The sequence below is a fragment of the Chenopodium album genome, chromosome 9, assembly GCF_948465745.1.
Source record: "Chenopodium album chromosome 9, dcCheAlbu1.1, whole genome shotgun sequence".
NCBI classification, from domain to species: Eukaryota; Viridiplantae; Streptophyta; class Magnoliopsida; order Caryophyllales; family Amaranthaceae; genus Chenopodium; species Chenopodium album.
In genome coordinates, this window is record NC_137842.1 from 72,042,772 (window position 1) to 72,064,349 (window position 21,578).

At 32.5% G+C, this 21,578-nt stretch overlaps 2 protein-coding genes and 1 pseudogene across 4 annotated transcripts; 1 reads left to right on the forward strand and 2 right to left on the reverse strand.

The window, feature by feature from the left end:
* Positions 1–105: 105 nt before the first annotated feature.
* On the reverse strand, positions 106–2,608 carry LOC145559195 (protein RMD5 homolog pseudogene; annotated as a pseudogene). The gene is made up of 2 exons (XR_014092679.1): positions 2,516–2,608; positions 106–1,436 (listed from the first exon to the last, which is right to left on the reverse strand). The product of XR_014092679.1 is annotated as a protein RMD5 homolog pseudogene (transcript).
* A 302-nt stretch (positions 2,609–2,910) lies between these two features.
* On the reverse strand, positions 2,911–6,350 carry LOC145559194 (uncharacterized). 2 transcript variants are annotated; one of them, XM_081620628.1, is made up of 10 exons: positions 6,113–6,350; positions 5,410–5,592; positions 5,116–5,260; positions 4,613–4,827; positions 4,461–4,531; positions 4,223–4,388; positions 3,974–4,139; positions 3,650–3,808; positions 3,300–3,388; positions 2,911–3,200 (listed from the first exon to the last, which is right to left on the reverse strand). In XM_081620628.1, the coding sequence occupies exons 2-10, from the start codon at positions 5,446–5,448 to the stop codon at positions 3,105–3,107; spliced, it is 1,146 nt and encodes a 381-aa protein (XP_081476754.1). In that variant the 5' UTR covers positions 5,449–5,592; positions 6,113–6,350; the 3' UTR covers positions 2,911–3,104. The 2 variants fall into 2 exon arrangements, with proteins under 2 accessions (XP_081476754.1, XP_081476753.1); XM_081620627.1 differs by lacking the exon at positions 6,113–6,350 and having other exon boundaries at positions 5,116–5,265; positions 5,410–5,608.
* An 11,144-nt stretch (positions 6,351–17,494) lies between these two features.
* On the forward strand, positions 17,495–20,043 carry LOC145560489 (CASP-like protein XL3). Its single transcript, XM_081621744.1, has 3 exons — positions 17,495–17,751; positions 17,986–18,130; positions 19,402–20,043. Exons 1-3 carry the CDS (start codon positions 17,558–17,560, stop codon positions 19,681–19,683), a joined length of 621 nt encoding a protein of 206 aa, XP_081477870.1. The 5' UTR covers positions 17,495–17,557; the 3' UTR covers positions 19,684–20,043.
* Positions 20,044–21,578: the final 1,535 nt, after the last annotated feature.

Genomic DNA, 21,578 nt, shown 5'->3' on the forward strand with positions numbered 1-21,578 from the left:
CTGTGCATCAACTGAGTCCAACCATAGGGATATCACTTCCTTCACTATTTACACAAAAATATAAACATTGACAAAAATATACTGTACTCAGGAATATAACTTCAAAACATACCAACTGGGATGTGGATTGTTACTAGCTTTATATAATGAGAATTACTATTTGATAAATACAAATACTCTAATCCTGAGATAACTATTCTCTGAATCTCTACACACAAGATAACTTTAACTAAAAGGGACTATACAATCATCAAGGGAGATGCAGTTGCTTGCATTGTGCAACTGCTATATTATCACGGGGGCAACACGGGCATTTAAAGGTCCTGCTGTTATTCTGGGAGATACTCATGACTGATTGCCGACACAGGACATGTCCACAAGGCAGCAACATGGGGGGATTTTCTAGAGTTCCTTGATCCCTAGTCACTGGGCATATGAAGGTTGAATGGAATTGAAAACCCTTTCCAAGATCCACAGGAAATGAAAGCTCCTCCATCCCTTGCCAATCCTGTTTCACAGCCATCAGATTCACAAGCTTCAAGAGAATAGGCAATGCTTCAGACCCTGCTTCTACAGCCACCGCCAATGGTGGACGACAAGATCGGCCTAACAGCACGCAGAACTGCTGCAATAGTTCATCAGCCAACTCTTTCCAATTAGTCATAGCCAACTTTTCCCAATAAGGACATTTATCAAGCTTTCCTATCCATAAAAGACAGGCCATGAGTTTTTTAACCTCATCCATATGCAAAGTAGCCAAAGGAGCAAGGTTGCTTCTGGCATAATTCAGGGCATCAGTTTGGCTCCCCTGCTTCAGTAATTCCACATATCGCACCTGATGAAGTTTCAGCTCAAGACTTGAACCATTTTCTCTAAGCTTTTCATGGTTGGCAGAGACCCAGTTAAAGGCAGGTTGTAAATTCTCAATGTGAAGAGCCTCCAGAATCTGGGACATTTCAAAAAACTGAGATCGTAGCACATTAACTTCTGGGACAACTGCCTCTTTACTTAAACAATCTCCAATATCAAACAGGCCTTTGAAAAAGAGATGATCTATGATAATCTGATTAATTGTCTGAACATCAAAGTCAATCTTTCTGTTCCCCTTAGATATATCAGGATTCAGTACTTTCTCAAGGAGCTTCTGAGACTTGTTGAGATGTAAGTTAAGCTCTTTCTGTGAGTTTTCCAGCTCCTTTTCTGAGCCATAATCAGAAAGCTTGGACTTCAGATCCCTCAAAATGGATTTATGATCCTCTGGAACGGTAAGGTTTTGATCTAATTGCACTCTTGATAAAGCATGCTTAAGTTCATGGTCGATAGTATCAACCACTTCATGACACTTAGAAGATGATAATTTTCGCTTCTTTACCACGTGCTCAAAAGATCCTTTGATTTTATTCAGCTCCATAATGTACAAGCAAATGCACTAGCGCCTGCAACCAAAATAAAGTTCTGGGGAGTTGTAGCAATTACATATCACAAAGGTGTTGTTAAATCACTTTGCTTGCCAGGCAACCAGAGTGTTTGAAGAGAACTAAAGAAGGGATTAATTGTACATGTTAGTCTTTCAGCAATGCACATAGTCAGAAGCAAGCAAGTCCGGCTATCGTTACACATAATTAAATGAAACTAAATTGCATATATAAAGGAACTATCTACTGCACACACAGCCAATTAGTTCAGAGTTCAGAACTGAAATAAAGCATTCATGGGGATACATTACACTTAGATGCTCAATTTCTGCACATTTCCCTTTGTTCTTGAAGAGATTCGAAGATCACATACGACTTCGAGAACCTGAAGCACAATACTACAGGTGATGTGATGATCAGGAAATGGGATATCCAACAATCTATTAGTGTTTTCCACTAAATTTACTAAACAAATGCCAACAAAAAAACCCACCCAATTTAAGCTGGCAAGACGAATTATACGATCATCCAAATGAAGTAAAGCATCCTTTTTTATTACAATTTCTATGATGCAGTCAGAGCTTAAAAATCATCAGCAACATTAAAACTAGCATGATAATGATTAGAGATTTTCCATTAAAACGATACAAAATTAGGACTGGTTGTAAATAGGGGGATCGACTCAAAATACAAGAAATTAGGGTTTAAACAATGACTAAAAAGGGTTAATTTACCTGGAAATCATCCGTAAATAATAAGAATTTCCATGTTAAAATCGCATTTTATTACAATTGAACGACATAATTTGATCACCAAAAAATATCAACAACGAAAAGAATTAACAAACATGGTACAATTCTTCAACGTTACAAACAAAATAATTAACGAGACTCAAACAAAAAATGATAACAAAGAATAATCTGGAAAACCTATCATCAAATTCCCAGAATTTCCATGTTCAATATCACAGCAATTACAAAAAAAAATGAAAATGGAGAAATTACAAAGGATAACTAACACCATGGAATTGTGAAAATTAATCGAAGCAAAAGAATTGCAGAAATTAATCGAAAAAGCGAAAGAATTGAGGGAAAATTTACCCTAGAAGTGAATGAATTTCCGCCAATTTGGTGTTCAGTCTCTCTCCTCAGTCAGGAGCAAAGAGCGAATTGTTCGAAACGGAGTTGTTGTTAAACTTGTAAAATGGTTTTTATATTTTTATAAGTGGGTTTGGGTCAAGTATTCTCGACCCATTTACATAATTGCGTCGATACGAACCCGACACGAATTTAAACGGGTTAGGTGTATTTTTTTTCCTTTTATTTTATATTTTTTGTTTATGTGATAGATATTATTTCTAGCTATGTTAGTAATAAGTGTGATCTTCATTTAATGAGTTTCGGTGGTTAAACTTCACCTTTGACCTTTGTAATGTAGGTTTAATTAGTGATGTTTCGTTAAATAATCAAAATTAATTGAAGAGAACAAGGTCCGATGAAAATAAGAGAAGTAAATGATTCTTGACAGAAATCACATAATAATACATCAGGAGCAAATTCTCAGAACTGTTATACTGATACATACTGTCCTTTAAAAAATGAGAAAGATCCCAACATAATAATCAGCTCATTTTCATGCAAAACCAAGAACATTATTGGATTTTGGATACAAAGCGAAAACTATGTTAGTTCAACAGCATCGGCCTTCCACAGCAAAAGGCGTAGGATCAAGTTTCAAGGAATTTCCCAATACCATATCTGCAATCAGTTCAGCTGTACCAAGAGCCTGAACATAACATAAAAGTCAGTTTATCTACCAAAATTTACATAATCTGATGTATTTTTCAGTTTCTATAAGTCTTTTTTAAGAAAAACAGTAATTTACCATGCTGATTCCTCCACCTTCATGTCCGGTTGCAAGGTAGACATTCGGCATGGAAGGAATAGGCCCAATGACCGGCTTTCCATCAGGCACTTCATTCATATGTCATAGCAAAAATATGTTTTAGGCACTTGTTATATACGACGTATGAAACAGAAATTACTGATATTATATCAACTGTAACTCGTTCCATTCCTGTTTAATAGGCCACACGCTTCTATTGAGTAATTAGTTTCCTCTCATAATAACAAGGATATATAGTTATATTAAGCTAGCTAGGAACTCGTATATGTGGCCTATTATCTAGGTACAGAGTGAGTACGACTTTTTGTTCTTTACAGTTAGGAACTTACTGTAAGGGCGAAACCCTGTCCTAACTTTCATTTCTTGGTTTAAACTTTCAAGGGAGAAGCTTCTCAAAGCAGGGAAAAACTCTTGGCTGCGCTTCCATATCTGCTCAACAATGTGCATGTCCAGGTCTCCTTTAAATCCAACAAACTGTCTGCTACTCCCTAAAACATAAATATTAGCATAGGATATCAGATGACAGTAAGAAATCGAACATGTCTATTAACGATTACTTTTCATTGGTATGTACTTGCAACATTTCAGTAGCTAGTGTACACAATTCATAGAGGAAGTATTTATCATGGAGTACATATTGAGTAATTTTATACCGACAAGAAGATTTCCCTTTGCATCAATTATTGCTGCCATTGAAATATCAGTTGATTTGCTGCTATTTTCAGTTGATGATTTTTGATAATTAACATAGCTAGCTTCAATAGTTGCATGATTGAGTCTAAGGATAGACTTGAAATTCTCAAAAACAAGTAGATAACCCTGCAAAAACCAACAAGCAAAAAGGCGCTCATCACAAGGCTAAGCATTTCACTCGGTTAATAAGCTTGTAGTGATGTATTTACCTTCCTAGGCTGTACTGGAACGTTAATCGTGACATCAAGATCTCTAGTTAATTTGTGCATTAATGATCCAGTCCAAGAACCAGCTGCAACAACAACAGCTTCCTTGGCACGCAAAACGTTACTGTTTCTAGTCTTAACAGCATCAATCTTTCCATCCTTGCTAGATCTGCATAAAGATGATCAGTCTGACAGTATCATTCCATCTTTATAATGTAATTTGGAGAGGAAAAACTCTCACCTTATCAAACATACAGCTGGATCATTGTAAAACTCGGCATATCTATTATGTGGTATGAAGTGTCTGTTGTCCTAATGAAATCATACCAAATTAGTTGAAAGCTAGATTGAATTGCGAAGAAACATAAGTGTGTATTTTAAAAAAAGATGAACCTTTTCAATCAGAGCAACGGCGCTATGCACATCTATTTGGGCATCATCTGGCAGAAAGGCAGCACAACCTTCAGGACCAACAGCAAGTTCTGGTTCATTCAGCTGTAGGTTACTGCTACACCAGTATTCTGCTCTCAGTCCTGCATTAGATAGCTGCTGCACCCTTTTCTTCAGTTGTTCCGCTTCTTCTTTGGTTCTACCAACTAACACACTGCCTGATTAAAACAGAACAGCATAAAATCACTATATCTCCCTCAACTGATCATCTCAGACATGTTATGTTACTAATCACACCATTACACCAACTCTTTAACATTAGATCCATTTTTCCAATCATCTGAACTCGCTATCAGCTCAGCCTTGCAGTGTACATCATAACCATATGAGATAACATTATTCCAAATAGAACTAGTACAAATTCTGTACATGATGCTGAATCAATGCACTATAATTTTACCGCGAGTGAACTAATTTTCAGTAAATCAGAAATCTTTAACAATGACCTGTTTTCTTCCATCCAACTGACTGCAGAGGACTAATGCCTTGATCTTGTAAGTTGTCGACAAACATCTGCCACAATTGTTGGCTTCTTACAGCCAGATCCCACAGAGGAGTTCCCGGTGTTTTATGTATCATACATAAGTAGCCCTGCCCTACAATTAGTCAATATTAAGATTTTTGAATGAAGTATTGTCACATGAATATATACTTCAAGATTATAAAACTATCTAATAAGAAAAAACAGTAATCAAAGTTCGGTCTACAAGACCGTGCAAAGAGTACTAGTTAACACGTACCAGCACCGGTTGCACCAGAAGAGAGAGGAGTAGAAGCATCAACAATGGCAACAGACAGGTGAGAATGAAGTAGAAAGTGCCTGGCAATGCTCAAGCCTATTATCCCAGCTCCTACTATAACCACATCGTATGTATGGTTACACTCTGAAGCCGAAGCACCAATTTCTGGAGTATCATTGTTGGCTGCAGTTTCAGCCATTGATGTTAGAATGAAGCTGCTAAATTCCACAGGAATCATTCACAAATACATACTTTGCTAAATGTAAAATTGTTTATTACTAGTAGCATTACTTTAATATCGAAAAGAGGACTCTTGGATGCCATAACAGATGCTTTGGATGTAATAATAGTATTTATAACAATTAATTAAACAAAGATAATTGACCCTGAAAAAAAAAATCCAACTTATGCCTAGATCTTTTCACCAGAAATAATAAGATATGATACATAAAGTACATGAAGAACAATCTATAGTTGTTAGTTCTAACTTCTAACACAAGTTCATGTATTATGTACCTTAAGAGATGAAACTAATTGTTCCTTGAGAAAAAATAATAGCACAACACAATTACATCATAATATTTCAGAAGCAAATTCTCAGAAATCTTAGCATAATACTCGAAACATTAGGCTTGATTGTTATGTAGCAGATTAGTACATGAAGCTATATGAACCAAAACTGTTACATTTGGTAGAAACTTACTATAAGGACTGCCTTAAACCTATCTTTAACTTCCATTTCTTGAGTGACACTTTCAAGGGAAAATTTTCGCAATGCACGAAAATTCTTTAGTGCTCTCTTATACTAGCAAGTATAATCAACCTGCATTCCTCTAATCCTCTGTGATGCATGAGAGTACAGTAGGTTTTTTTCCCTTAATATTTCCTCTTTCTTTTAAATGCAACACTTTTTATTACACGCTTTAATCACTAATATCTTTTGTTTTGAATATGCAAATTTTATAAAAATTTGTTATTAATAAAGTGTGTCATAGACAGATCTAGTAAAATTCTGAGTAGCACGTGCCCCGTGCCCCACCTTTTTTTTTCAAAAGAATGTTACTAAACAAGTATAATTGACCATTAGTTGTCCCACCAATTTTCTAATTCTATGTCCGCCTCATAAGTTATTAATTAATTTCGTGTTTTTTTTTTCTTTTGTAAGGAAGTTTCGTTTATTAGTTTCGTGTTTTACCTATTGCGGATATACTGTTATATTTAACTCAACATCAAAATCTACAGTTAATTTGTGCATAAATGATCTAGTCCAACAAAAGGAAATGAACAAACTACTAGCTAAGTTCTGCTTCTTCAAGCAACAAGTTATTACTAAACAAGTATTCTGCCCCTAATTTGGCAGCAGATGATTGCGGCACCTAAAAAAACCCTGCTCGTCTAAAAATGTCTGGCCAAAATCAAACAAAATCGGAAAAAAATATAACTTGAAAATACAATCATAGTGATCTAAAAACAACCCAAAACCGATTTGTACCGTACCCAAATTTATCGATCATGTAAGGAATTAACTGATTGATTTCAATGTTATAGTGCAAGGATAAAACATTAAAATTGTTACCCTTAATTGAATAATGTCTGCTTGATTTTAATTGAAGTACTTGAATAAGAACAAGACAAACAATTACCAGTACATTGTACAAACATATTATTAAATGAAATGGAAGTTGTGAACTTTGTAATTAATGAGCTGTCTTTTTCCAACCCAATGCTTGAAAAGGATTAATGCCTTGATCGTGTAAACTTGTAAGTTGTCAACAAATTTTTGCCACAATTGTTAGGATGTTAGCTTCTAATTATCAAATTTCACAAAACCTTCCAAGTGTTCTATAGATCATCCATATAAAATCTGCTTACAATAACAACACAACGTAATTTTTTAAGGACGGGGTTAGTTACATGAATCAAGAATCTATCTCTTGTGGTCTTTTATGATGACCCCTCTTCTTCCATTTTTGCAAATTAAACCCTTTTTTTTTTCAAATCGTTTTAATTCCTTCAATCTAAGTCATGCATTATCGATGAGCTTGCCCTAGTTTCTCTTAGTAATAAAATTTAAAATTGTTTATCACATGGCATTTTCGTAAATAAATCAATAACTTAATCACATTAATTAAAAAAAAATGTTGATTTATTTATGAAAATGTCATATGATAAACAATTTTTGTTTATTACTAAGAGAAACTTGTATTTTCTGATAAGTGGCCTCCCTCGACTTAATGAAATTAAATTTCCCTTATCTTCTACCTTCTTATTAATTATTAATTTTTTTTTTTTGGTGAAATTATTAATTATTAATTAAAATCATGTTATTCATGCTCTTCAATTCTTTTTAAATGTCATGTTGGATTCGCTTACACGTACTATTATATTAATAGGTGTAATCGTGGAGACACTTTTTTTAAGACCAAAACACTTGAAAATTTAATTTTATTTGACATTTGAACACTTGCACATGTCTAACACGGTACTCACTCACATTACTCCGTTGTAGAAAAAATTGGTATGTGATTAGCACAATTGTTAAAGGCAAAACAACAAATGAATTGAATATGAATATGTATATACAAACAAAGAAGAAATTATTAGGGTTTAATTACTTGTTAAACTTTCTAATCTTTGAATATGGCTAATTTAAGCATTGAATTGAATATGATGGTGGTTGAGTTGTAGGAATAATAGAAAATACACACTAGAAAGGGAATGCAGAAAGAGAAAGGGAAAGAGACTGAAATTGAAATGCAATTAAAACAATCCAAGGCCAAATCAAGCAGCTATCAACCCAAAGAAATTGTTCTTTTAATTTCACTCTCACTATCTTAAGCCCTACAATCATACATCATAAAGGTTTTCTAGGCAAATATCGAATGGTCTTTAAACAACTAATAATTATTTTTTTGTTGCGAATGAGTTATAAAGGCAATATAAACTATAAATGAGGATGGAGAGATTTGATCTAATAACCATATTTTAATCGGCCTATATTTTAATAGATAAGTCAATACATCGTTAATGGCCTACATTTTAAATGTTGATTTGTAATTTAATTATTTTATATTATAATATTTTGATAAATCTAAAAGAATTGCTATTTTTTAATTTGGTATGTGATTTATTTATTATTATTTTTTGTTTTGAATAGTGTTATGTGATTGTTCAATTAATTTTTTTTTTTTTCATATCCCTCTTTTTAGAGATTTTTTGTGTTGCAAGATTAATATCAAGATGAAGGTCGGATTTCAATATCATAAATTAAATTAGTTGTATGTAGCTAATGTAGGGTTATATTGTCGCAATTTGAGATATCGAGTCGTTGATTATCAAACCGTTGATGGTTGGAGCATAATTACATCAATTATTTATATAGGAAAATAATATTAGATTTGATAAATATTTTGATGCTTTAAATTGTCTTTTTCCATGATTAATTTATTATTGTAGATGTTGTATGCCTTTTGTAATTGACCACAATAGTCACATTTATCCTTAAAAAAGCATTGCAAGCCATGGTTCCAACATAAAAGCAATATTACTTTTTAAAATAATAATGCATATATATAAAGATTAATATCAAGATGAAGGTCGGATTCCAATATCATAAATTAAATTAGTTGTATGTAGCTAATGTAGGGTTATATTGTCGTGAGAGATATCAAGTCGTTGATTATCAAATCGTTGATGGTTGGAACGAGCATAATTACATCAATTATTTATATATATATATATATATATATATATATATATATATATATATATATATATATATATATATATATATATAAATAAAAAAATAAAAAATAAAAAAAAAACACTTCTATTAGATTTGATGAATATTTATTTTGATGCTTTAAGTTGTCTTTTCCATGATTAATTTACTATTGTAGATGTTATATGCCTTTTTTAAATTAAACACCATATTCACATTTCTCGTTAAAAAGCAAAGAAATTCGATGGTTCCAACATAATAACAATTAACAACATTACTTTTTTAAAAAATAATGCATGTATAAACTATAATTGGCATGCATATATAGGTTACCTAGCTTAGCTTATGGTAAGCCAGGCCACATTAAATTTAAGTCTTTTGACATTATTTTAGTGATTACTAGATTAACCCCGTGCGAAGCACGATTTTAAAATAAAAATTGAATTATAGACTTTTAACAACACGTACTAAAAGAAAATAACTTTTTCATTTTTCCTAACTAATTTCTAATTAAATATGAATATGCAATTCCCGAAAGTGCATAATTTTCATTTTTAATTAAGAAATTTCAATTAAATTATATTATTAACAATTGTTAATAACTAAATAGCATAATATGGGTAGATTACTCAAAATTTAAAATTTTATATTTCAAATTAAGCTATGTTAAATAGGGTAGCTTAAAAAGGAAAAAAATATGACATCATCCTTCCATTTTGGAGGGAAAAATTAAATAAAAAAGTGACACGTAAGCAATGATGACATCAGCGGTTGTTATTTTAGTATATATAATATAATATAGATAGATTGGTTAGTGGTATAAGTTTGATTATTGACCCAATTCAAATTGAGTTAGAAAAGTAGACTTTTAAATCTTTACAATGATATATTACTTGTCTTAATCCAAGTTTGGAATCAATAATTATAATAAAAACAAAAAAAGCAAAATAATTAGAAAATTCTAGGGGAGAATGCCTAGGATTTTCGAATCTCCTATGAAATTTCAAAAATTATAGGCATTTCTCCCCCTTGATTGAATTTTGAAAAGATTAGGCGTTTGGCCTCCACCCAAATTTTTTTCTTAAAAAAACACGACTTAAACTCCGGTGATGAGTTCGATGACCTTACCCTCGGTCGGTAGTGGTCGATGGTAGTTTGTTGGGAGGTTTAGAATGTTAGATTGAGTTAGAGGGGAAGTAAAACATGGAATACACGTGAGGATATGTTTATCCATTTATATTTAAATATGGATGTTAGCTGGTAAATGAGGGCATCGTTTAACAATCGTACCCGTTTTTTTGTATGCAATTTATATATTATTATGTTTTTTGTTTTGAATAGTGTGATTTAATTATTTTATTGCTCAATAAATAATTTATTTTTTTGTATCCCTCTTTTAGAGATTTTTATTTTGTGTTGGATGATTGAAGATTAATATCAAGATGAAGATCGGATTCCAATATCATAAATTATATTAGTTGTATGTAGCTAATGTAGGGTTATATTGTCGCAATGAGAGATGTCAAGTCGTGATTATCAAATCGTTGATGGTTGGAGCAAATTAAATTACATCAATTATTTATATAGGAAAATACTACTGTATTAGATTTTTATGAATATTTTGATGCTTTAAATTGTCTTTTTCCATGATTAATTTATAATTGTATATATTGTATGTCTTTTGTAATTGACCACAATGGTCACATTTCTCATTAAAAAGCAAAGCAAGCCATGGTTCAATTCCAACATAATAACAATAACATTACTTTTTAAATAATAATGCATATACGTGTACATAAATTATAATTATTATAGCATGCATATGGTATAATAGATTAATAGGTTACCTTATATTGGTAAACCACGTCAAATATAAGTCTTTTGGCATTTTAGTGATTATTGGTCAGTGGTATAAATTTGAATACAATCTTTAAATACTTTGACCAATTAAACCAGTTTTTATTATCGACTACATAACTCTATTGTGTGTCGGTATATAGTAAAGGATCAAGGGCTACAGAATATGGGAACGTGAGGAAATGTACATGGCCAGCCTAACATAGGTATGGGCTAAGGCGCAATTTGGGCACTTGAATAATTTTTCATATTTTTATAAAATAAAAAAATTCTAGCTATACTATATGGTTGGATGTGCATATATACTTAATTTATGTCATCGAAAATTTGGGTGATCTATTTACATCAAACTTGATTATAAGATGTGACGTATTGCTTCCAACTAAGCCGATTTTAATGCTACTACTACTCTTACTACTTGTTTTTTTTGACTCAATCAACTTCTATTTTTCCTAGCACTGTCAAAACGGTTTGACAGTTCGGTTTCGGTTCGGTTTGAAATCGGTTCGGTAGTTAATCGGGTCGGTTTGGAATCGGTTTAATTGTCTCGCGGGTCGGTTTTGGTTCGGTTTAAATAGTTATCGGTTCGATTCGGTTTCGGTTTATTCTTAAGCGGTTTTAATTCGGTTCGGGTTGTAAACAGTCCGGGTAGTAAACGGTTCGGTGCAGGCGGGTTGCGGTTTGTTAACGGTGCGGTGTAAACGGTTTTTATCCCGGTTCAAACAGTTTCGGGTTGGAAACGGTTTCGGGTTAGAAACAGTTCGGTTCTTTTTTGGTTCGGTTTATAACTGGTTCGGATCTTTTTCGGTTCGGTTTTTTACTGGTTCGGTTCTTTTTCGGTTCAATTTATAATTGGTTCGGTTCTTCGATGGTTTAACCACTTTAACGTTATTCATATCGGTTCCATTTCAAGTTTACTAAATTACGGTTCGGGTCGGTTTTCGGTTTCAAAAAATAAATTGTTTATCGAGTTGTTTGGATTCGGGCAGTTAAATGGCTTTGGTTTGAAATTTGATAGTACTTGCTAACCTTTTGCGTTCACAAGTTTTAAATAAAGTCGGCAAGTCGCGAATCATTTCATATTTAGGCAACATATTATAAACAAATTCTCATTTATTTTATAAATACATATTATGTTCTGTTTCAAGTTTAGTCATACTGATTTTACTAGTTTATTACGAAGTAGATTATAAGAGTTAGTGTATTAATGTATTATTGTTATACAATTAGGTTATTATATGCTTCTTATTTAATCATTTATATACTATGCATACAATCATAATCATGACTTGATGAGTTATTGACTTCTTGTGAAATGGAAATTTACAATTTGGTAATTCAATACTTGATTAGTCAACAAGACTGATAATTATGACTCGTTTATCATTATATATTTTCATGAAATTATGAAGATATTACAAAGTGATTTGATTTGTATAATGAAAGAAGACACTAATGACTAATTAACAAGGTCATATTGATCAGTTCAATCGATCATATGTACTACACATTATTAACACGTGGTATCTAACCATCTCAATATCTCATAGATAAATATTCGTATCATCGTTATTCGTATGTATTAGTACAAACTACAAAGTTATACGAAGTAGCTCATTAGTGATCTTTTTAAATTAATCTATTTATACATTTTATTAATATAACGTTTTTATAATTTTTACGTGTATGAAAATAAAGATATACTAGTAGATATTTTAATACGTGTCTTGGACACTGATCCCGATCAAATGGGGCAAAAAAATACTAAAGAATTGAAGGAATAATATTTTTGTAGATGAATGTACAACACACAAACACACACGGATCACCACTCTCAACCGTAGATTAAAAAATCAATGGTTAGATTCTTTCTCCCACAACACACATGGATCACCATTCTCAACCATAAATTAAAAAAATCAATGGTTAGATTCTTTCTCCCACAACACACATGGATCACCAATCTGAACCATAGATTAAAAAAATCAATGGTTAGATTCTTTCTCCCACAACACACATGGATCACCAATCTGAACCATAGATTAAAAAAATCAATGGTTAGATTTACATGAAACCACTCTCACCCTTTTGAAACCCTTTCACTCTCACTCTCACTTTACCACTCTCACCTTACCACTCATCCTCAGTCCTCACGGCGCCTCTTCTTCTCACGGCTAAGCGCCTCTCCGTCATCCTCACGGCGCCTCTCCTTCTCATCCTCACGGCGCCTCTCATTCACGGAGTCATTGGTGTTTGCTGCCCTAATTGCTCCAAATTCAGGTATGAATTGGCGTTGTTTTTTTTAATTTGTTACTGTATATAGTTTAAATTGTTTTTTCTTGTATAATTATAACTCAATTATATATCTGAATACAAAAATTGAATCTTGTTTTGTCTGGATTATTGTTAACAATTTGATATAACTATTAATTATGCAAATTAGTGTTAGTGTGATTTTATTTGCTGCTATTTGTTTAATTGTTGAATTTGTTGTCGTTGGCATAGAATTCTGAAGAATATATTGATAATTTGATATATAATGAGCACTAGGACATTAATTACTTTGTAAAATAAGAAAATAAGGTAGAATACAGTGATTATTTACTTTGATAATTTGATCATCATTGTCCATGGGTGGGTCAGTGTATTGGACTAGTAAGTTAACACTTTAATATGGTATTGTCTGAAGTCTCTGCATCAAAAAAAGGTTTTATCAAGAAATTGTTATTTCATTTTCAGCATATAAATTTCCTATAAATTTTGAGAAATGATACTACTTATTCATCTTGCTTTCTTGTATTCTCTCTGTGTTTTGGTGGATCTGGGATAGTGGTAGCGTAGCTGCATAGGAGGACTTTCTGAGACCTAAGAGTATGTGTAGTTTTAATGAAATTGAGTTTCTGTTTTCTGAGTAATGGAGATGACGTAAACATAGATTGTGTTCCATTTATCTTGCATTATGTTTTACTTGTTCCAAATTGAATTGGATTATATTAGGCTTAGAACAGAGCATAAAAAAGAGTGCAGTTTAAAACTAATACAGATAAAGTTGGAATTTGATTCATTTTGTGTCAAATAAATAAAGCTATGATAACCATGTGGATTGACAATTCATTCTAAGCATCTTAGCATATTGATTATCATTATAGCGAGTAATCTTATTGTGGTAATCATCTGGATGAGCACACTATAGAGGATATATTCTATAGCGAGTAATCTTGCATTATGTCAATTGTTGTACATTTTTTCTGTGAATGCAGCTTGTTTTGCCCCCTATTTTGCTTATTGAATGTAAAGGATATATTCTACTGCTCACCTCATTCTAATTCGAGAAAAATCAAGTTTATATCAAGTTTGATACACAAAATATGTAAATCATGGGGTAGTATGGTCATTTTAGCTACTAAATAAGGGATAACTTAGTCATTTTACCTAAACTTATTAGTCTTTTTATTACTTTTTATTTCTTAAAAAATGGTGGCTGATTTACAGTTGTTATAAAAATAGGGTGGAAGTAACTATTCTAATTATTTACGTCGATAACAAAAAAAAAAAAATAATAAAAATTGTATGCTCCCCCTCGCAAGATAGGGTTTCCTCTTCGAAAGAAAGTTGATCTATAGGATATATTCTATAGCGAGTAATCTTATTGTGGTTTTGTTTCTATTTTTTTAGTAATGGAGCAAGAGTTTGGAAATTATGATGAGCACACTATAGATTCTCAAGACACTGTTCAGAATCAAGATTCTTCTCAACAACAAGTCACTAACACTAGTGGTAGTAAGCGTCAACGAACATCAGATGTGTGGAGGCATTACACCTTTTTTGATAAGTTGGTTGGTGTTGCTCTGATAAGATATGCCCGATGCAATGTTTGCGGTAATGAATATAAAGCACCAGGTACGGCTGGTACCTCCACTTGTAAAGTTCATACTACCTCATGCATGAAAAAACATCCACATCATCCTGGACATAAAGAAAGTGGTTAAGAATGTTGAGGCGTTGGTTACCACACAAAATTGGTTACGTGGTTATGATTGTGATATTGAAGAAGACGTCCTTGAAATTGGTAAAGAAGTGATAGATGAAAGTTTTGCATCTAATTCGGAAGGTATTGACGTTCTTTAATCTTTTTTTTTTTTTTTTTTTTTTTAAATAGCTTATTTTCCTCCTGCCTGCCTCCTGAATTCTGCTCACATATAGCTTTTCTTTTTCCTCAAGCCTAGGCGATGCTTTGGGGTGAATTCTGCCATGTCTGCTGCTATTCTGTTATGCTACTGCTGTTCTGCTTGTCTGCTGTTCTGCTGTTCTGCTTGTCTGCTGTTCTGCTGTTCTGCTGCTGCTGTTCTGCTTGTCTGCTGTTCTGCCATGTCTGCTGCTGGCTCTGCTGCTGTGTCTCTACTGTTCTGCTGATGCTGTTCTGCTGTTCTGCTTGTCTCTGCTGTTCTGCTGTTGCTGCTGTCTCTGCTGTGTCTACTGACTGTTCTGCTGTTCTGCTGCTGCTGTTCTGCTGACTTGCTGCTTGTCTCTGCTGTTCTGCTGTTGCTGTTGGTCAATGCACTTTGTGATTGTATTATTTGCTTGGGGTAAATTTGAGTACATTGTTACTGTGTTTCATGTAGATGAAAACTTGATGAATTTAGAAGTTGGAAGTATAAAACCTTGGTATTTTGAAGGTAGCTCTCCTCTTACATTTGAAGTTCATTCAAAACAATTGAGAAAAATATAGCAAGCCTTTGAATTGACTCTAAGGGATCCTAACCTTTATGATTTTTCAAACTATTCAGGATATGCAATTAACTGTGATATTCAATGGCCTATGGAGTTGGAATCTTCCTATTGATTTAATGAAAAGCTTTTTTTCCATTGAATCCATGTCTAACAGTTTGAGACACTTGAATTTGTCCTGTCCAAGTTCCAAAATTTCCATCTTTGACTGTTCTAGAGAATCCGGTAGTCTGTAGATTTAATGATAAGTTTGGAATATTGTGTGTGGCTCTTTAGAAAAATTGATAAATTTGGAATATATGCTAAATATATTCTAAGATTTCTAATATTCAATCCATTTAATTATATAAAAAAGTTTGTACTATTCAAAATAAAAAAAAAATAAATAAGTTTGTAAACGGTTCGATTTATAAGCGGTTTGGTTCATAGACGGTTCGGTTTATAACCAGTTCGGTTTACAATCAGTTCGGTTTTTAAATGGTTCGGTGCAAACGGGTAGCAGTTTGCTAACGGTTCGGTGTAAACGGTTTTTATGCCAGTTTAAACGGTTTCGGGTTGGAACTGGTTTCGGTTTAGATACGGTTCGGTTCTCTTTCGGTTCGGTTTATATTCGGTTCGGTTTGTTAACGGGTTCGGTTCTTAAACAGTTTACCATTACTCGGGTCGATTCGGTTTCGGGTTTACTAAAATACGGTTCGGGTCGGTTTTCGGTTCCAAAAAATTCGGTTTTTAATCGGTTCGGTTCTCATTTGGGTCGGTCGGTTTCGGACAGTTAAACGGTTTCGGTTTGAAATTTGACAGCACTAATTTTTCCACTTAAAGTTACATATCAAAATTATCGGCATCATAAGATAATCATGTACCATTTTCAAATTTAATTCAATTGGTCCGGCGACGTTTTATTTGGTAGAGACGTGATATCGTACATGTGTACTAGCTACACGCAATATAAACTAGTTCAACTTAAATTAACGAGATTAGAGTAGATATCATCTAACTTAATATAATTATAACGAATGATTAAATTTAGTACACGTTTGTTTATATCGAACAAATAACGTGAAATAGAAAGAAAGCTAGCTAAAACAAGTCTATTTAGCTAATTCAATTTATTGTAAACGTATATGGCGATTTAATTAATCAAGGAAAAAGACAATTTATTGTACACACATGCTTAAATTTAATAATGACATTTAGTATATGGCGACTTGATAATACCCACTCCTTTTCTTCTTTTTTTTTTTTTTTTTTTTTTTTTGAAATATTATGCACAAATTTAGAGAAGTGGCCTCATTCTATCACTTTGAATAATTGTATGAAAGAATTAACCTTTTTTTTTTTTTTTTTTTTTTCATATTTAGATAACATATGTAATTGTTAACATTTCATAGAAAGTTCCACTTACCTAGAAATTTAAATATACAACATCTTTATCTTATAAATTTTTTATATTTTGACCGACTGATCAACTTCTCATAATTTCATTTTTGTAAGTGTCAACTTCCCATATATATCCACGTCTAATTTAACAAACGGACATTAAATAATTCGATTATACGAGTACCAAAGTTGGGGATTGCCGATTGTAGAGATCATGGTGTGGTACGACATTAATAGTACATAATAACATAAATGCATCCATGAATATATTAATCGTGGACCGTTTGCAGCCTCAACTATAACACTTATACTCTAGCTAACTTGGCTACTTGCCCTAGCCCCTTAAATATAAAACCTTATAAATTCAACTATTCAATTCATAATCAACAATAACAAAAAAACAGGGTCACTTTCTTATATTTTCTCTCGAAAAATTATTCTACTAGTAGAGTGATTGAGTTTATGTTTGAAAAAAAAAAAAAAAACATGGAGTTCATACAAAACAATCGAATGATGAAAGTTGAAGCAATTTTGAGATTATTTGCTTTGTCAACACTTTTAATGGCTGCCATAATTATGATTACAGACGTCCAAACCAAGGTATACTTTGGTGTGTTAAAAATGAAAGTCAGCTACAAATTGACGGTTATTTTAAAGTAAGTTTTTATTGTTTAACCCTTTTTTCAATTGTCCTCTTCAATATCGTACCATCATAAGTTATTATTATAAGATGTCTATACATGCTTTTCGAGATAGGACTTACTGTCAGAGTTGAGAAAAGTTTTGAAACGAAGTAAATATTACCTCTTGTCCAAATTACCCGCAACTTTAAAAGTATATATTGTTGTGACCGTACATTGTTTGAATGATGGAATTTTTTGATATGTTAGAGTATCATTGTACACTTATTTCATTGGCGCCGGGTACAATTTACTTCAACTAGTTCGATGCTTGGCCTTCACTGATAATACTGCCGGAGATAAACTAAGCTTGTCCAACCATGTCCTAAAATGGTCTTATTTCTTGCTTGATCAGGTATGTTGCACTAATTTTTATTATACAAATTCCTGTGATTCATCTTTTTTACTTTGTTAAAGAAGATTACTTAGCTTTTAGTTTGTTATATACTTCGTTCTTATGAATAATATGATCAATTGATCATATATTATACGGAGTAATATTTAATGTATCTTATATGCAGTTTTTTTTTTTTTTAATAGGAAAAAGTATCATGTGTTTTGTTATCGGCTAGCTTGTACGTAGATTTTATTTGCATAACTAGTATCTTCATTATCTTTTCAGGCATTTTCAGCTTTCAAGTAATCATTTGTTTATAGCAAATTATAAGTATATTTTTTCAGCTTTAGCCACCAATTATATCTAATTTTCCAACTTTCGCTTGATTATAAAATGACCAAACAAAAATAATACTCTATAATTCAAATAAATAATCATGGGTTACAAGAAAATATATATATACATATATTTTTTTTTTCTAATGGAAAACTACTTTTAGTATTCATCAAGATTGTTTGAAAAATGTTCCAATAAAGCCATTAGCTATAGATTATGTAGGATATATGAATATATCCTTTGAAGGTTTTTTTTTGTTTTTTTTTTTTTTTTAATTATTATTATTATTATTATTATTATTATTATTATTATTATTATTATTTTAATGTATTTCACTCATATTTCATGGCTGGTATAACCTTAAAAGGCCAAGGCCGAAAATTCTTGCTCAATTGGAGTTAATTTCTTTTCTAGTGACTACGATTAGTGACGACTGAGACACCCTTCACAACGACTATTGACGACTGAGACACCCTTCATAACGACTAGTGACCGAGACACCCTTCACACATCCAAAAAAAAAAAAAAAGAAAAAAAAGAGTTATCTCCTAAAATAAAATAAAATTGTGGGGCACACACTTACCTAAAAATAGACATAAGCTTGTAAAGATGTAAGTAAATTAAATAAGGGTTAAGATTATGGTTTGAGCCCTTTAATTTTGTCAATCACCCTTTGAGTATACACAATGATGAATTCAATGTATTACATCCAAATAATATAAAGTGCTCCAACTCATATAATATAATTACATTTAACATAACATAGCTAATAAAAATGTAACAACCATATTATTATACTATTCTCATTAAAAGTTTGAAGCATTTTAACTAACCTAAGCTAGTTTCAACTAATTAAATCCGAAAAATATTGTGTAGAACGGATTCATGTGATGCTTATATTTTAACTAATCACATTCGATACTAACTAAATTTTCTTTCTTATCGTTGTGAAGGTGGTAGCGTACGTTGTTTTTGCTATAATGTGTGCCTCGACACAAATAGCATTCCTCGCGCTATTTGGCTCCCATGATCTTCAATGGATGAAACTATGTAGCAAATATGTAAGATTTTGCGTTCAAATTGGTGGATCCATTGCTTGTGGTGGTGTTGCATCGATCTTACTAGCTGCTATTTCGGGCATTTCAACCTTCAATTTGTTTAGATGGTATTCTCCAAACTTCTTGTGCTTAAAGCCTAAGAAGATTGGTATAGTAGCGCCGCCTTCTACTCGCTAATAAGCTAGCTACATACATGAATTATGTTGTTGGTATAAAGACATAATTCGATGTACAATAATTTATGTATACCTACAATATATAAATACATATGTATACGATGTATTGGTTTAGATATATGAGTACTATTAGTTTATAGACGTGATGTGACAATTTTCTCCACAAAAGAAGTGTACATAGAGTTAATATTGTACTACGTTACTACCTTGATACCTTGTGTTCGGACCGGAAGGAATGGGGTGGTTGGTTACTACAGTATTAATTACTAAGGATGTACATGATTTTATTCTTAGCTTGTTTATCGTGTTGTTAAAACTTAAAAGCTCGATAATCTTATTCTCCTTTTGACTTTCTTGTAAATATTCTTGTAAATATTCCTCATTTATATCATTATTATATGCCTATCTAGCTAGTACTCACTCTTTACTAATAATTTTAAATTAATCAATTTTTTAAAATGTGAATAAAAAAATATGAGACAATTTTAATGTGTATAATAGGAAGCGTGTCTGATTTCTTGCAGTATTTAAGCAATGCCAACTAACATCAATATTAAAAAAGATGCTTTGATCCAACCACTAATTTATGTCTATAGTTAGTTGTTTGATTTCTAACTGGTTACAACTTTCATCACTAATGTATCACAAAAACAACTCATGAACGATATAATCGGTTGTAAATTTTATTTGCTTAGATCATTTGGTTTTAAATGAACAAAATTTGTAATAGTTAGAAACATAAATTTTAATTTTGCATATTATTAATTGAATGGGTAAAAAATAATGTTTGTTTGGAAAGTGAAAAACTTTACCTTGGTTGAATTTATGGAATTAATGTTGTTGTTGGGTCATATAGAAGCTTTATTTGGTTGTTTATAGTTCGTAGTTTAAAAAGTAACACAAGAAGAAGAGCTTAATTTTTTTTGGGGGGAAAGAAGAGCTTAATTATATAAATAGAAAGTAAACAAGTGTATTAAAAAAGGATTATATTATATTTAGGGATGACAATGGGGCGGATCGGATGCGGATGATGGTACCTCCATACCCAATTACCCATATCCGCCTAAAAATCTTATACCCATCTCCACCCCACCACCCATGGCGGGTACAATATCCACATCCATACCCGCCCCACTGGGTACAAGATATGATTCATCCCCGCCCCATCACCCACTTGGATATTCATACTGACCTCATACCCGTCGCAGAATCGTCCCAAACGACCCTTTGCCATGATGCTTTATTGTATCATATTAATGACGATTATATCAAATTAGGTTAAGAAAATTAGAACTTTCACTATTCAAGCTTATTGGGTCTTAGGGGGTATCAAGTTTCATAAATTCTCAACTCTTCTAAAAGAAATATGGTGCGGGTATAAGGTGGGTACGAGGCGGAGTGAATATGGAGCGGGTCTACTTTAAAATCCATACCCGCCCCATCACCCATGACGGGTACACATTTTATACCCATCCCCGCCCCATCAACCGCCTAACCTCCCTCCATCCCCGCCCCACTTGGGTGGGGATGGGGCGGGTCTCCCATTTAACCCGACCCACTGCCATCCCTAATTATATCTAGACTTATATAGTCATAGTATTATATACAAGTAAATTGCTTTGAACAATTAGTTTGTAAAAGGATATTGATATAGGTACACGAGAGTCAGGGATGTTTTTTTCAAGGTAAGATGAAGAACTTTATTGAATTGACACCTCTCACAGCTTGAGAGTAGAGGGGGGAGGTAAGAAAATAGCCTTATTCCTAAGCATTTTGTAGTTAGTGGGGCTCGAAACTTGTGACCTCAAAGTTACAAGGTGAGTTTTCCACTAAATTTTGCTTGGGGCCTATTCTCATTGACTGAACCCAGCTGAATTGAATTGAACTGAAATGAAT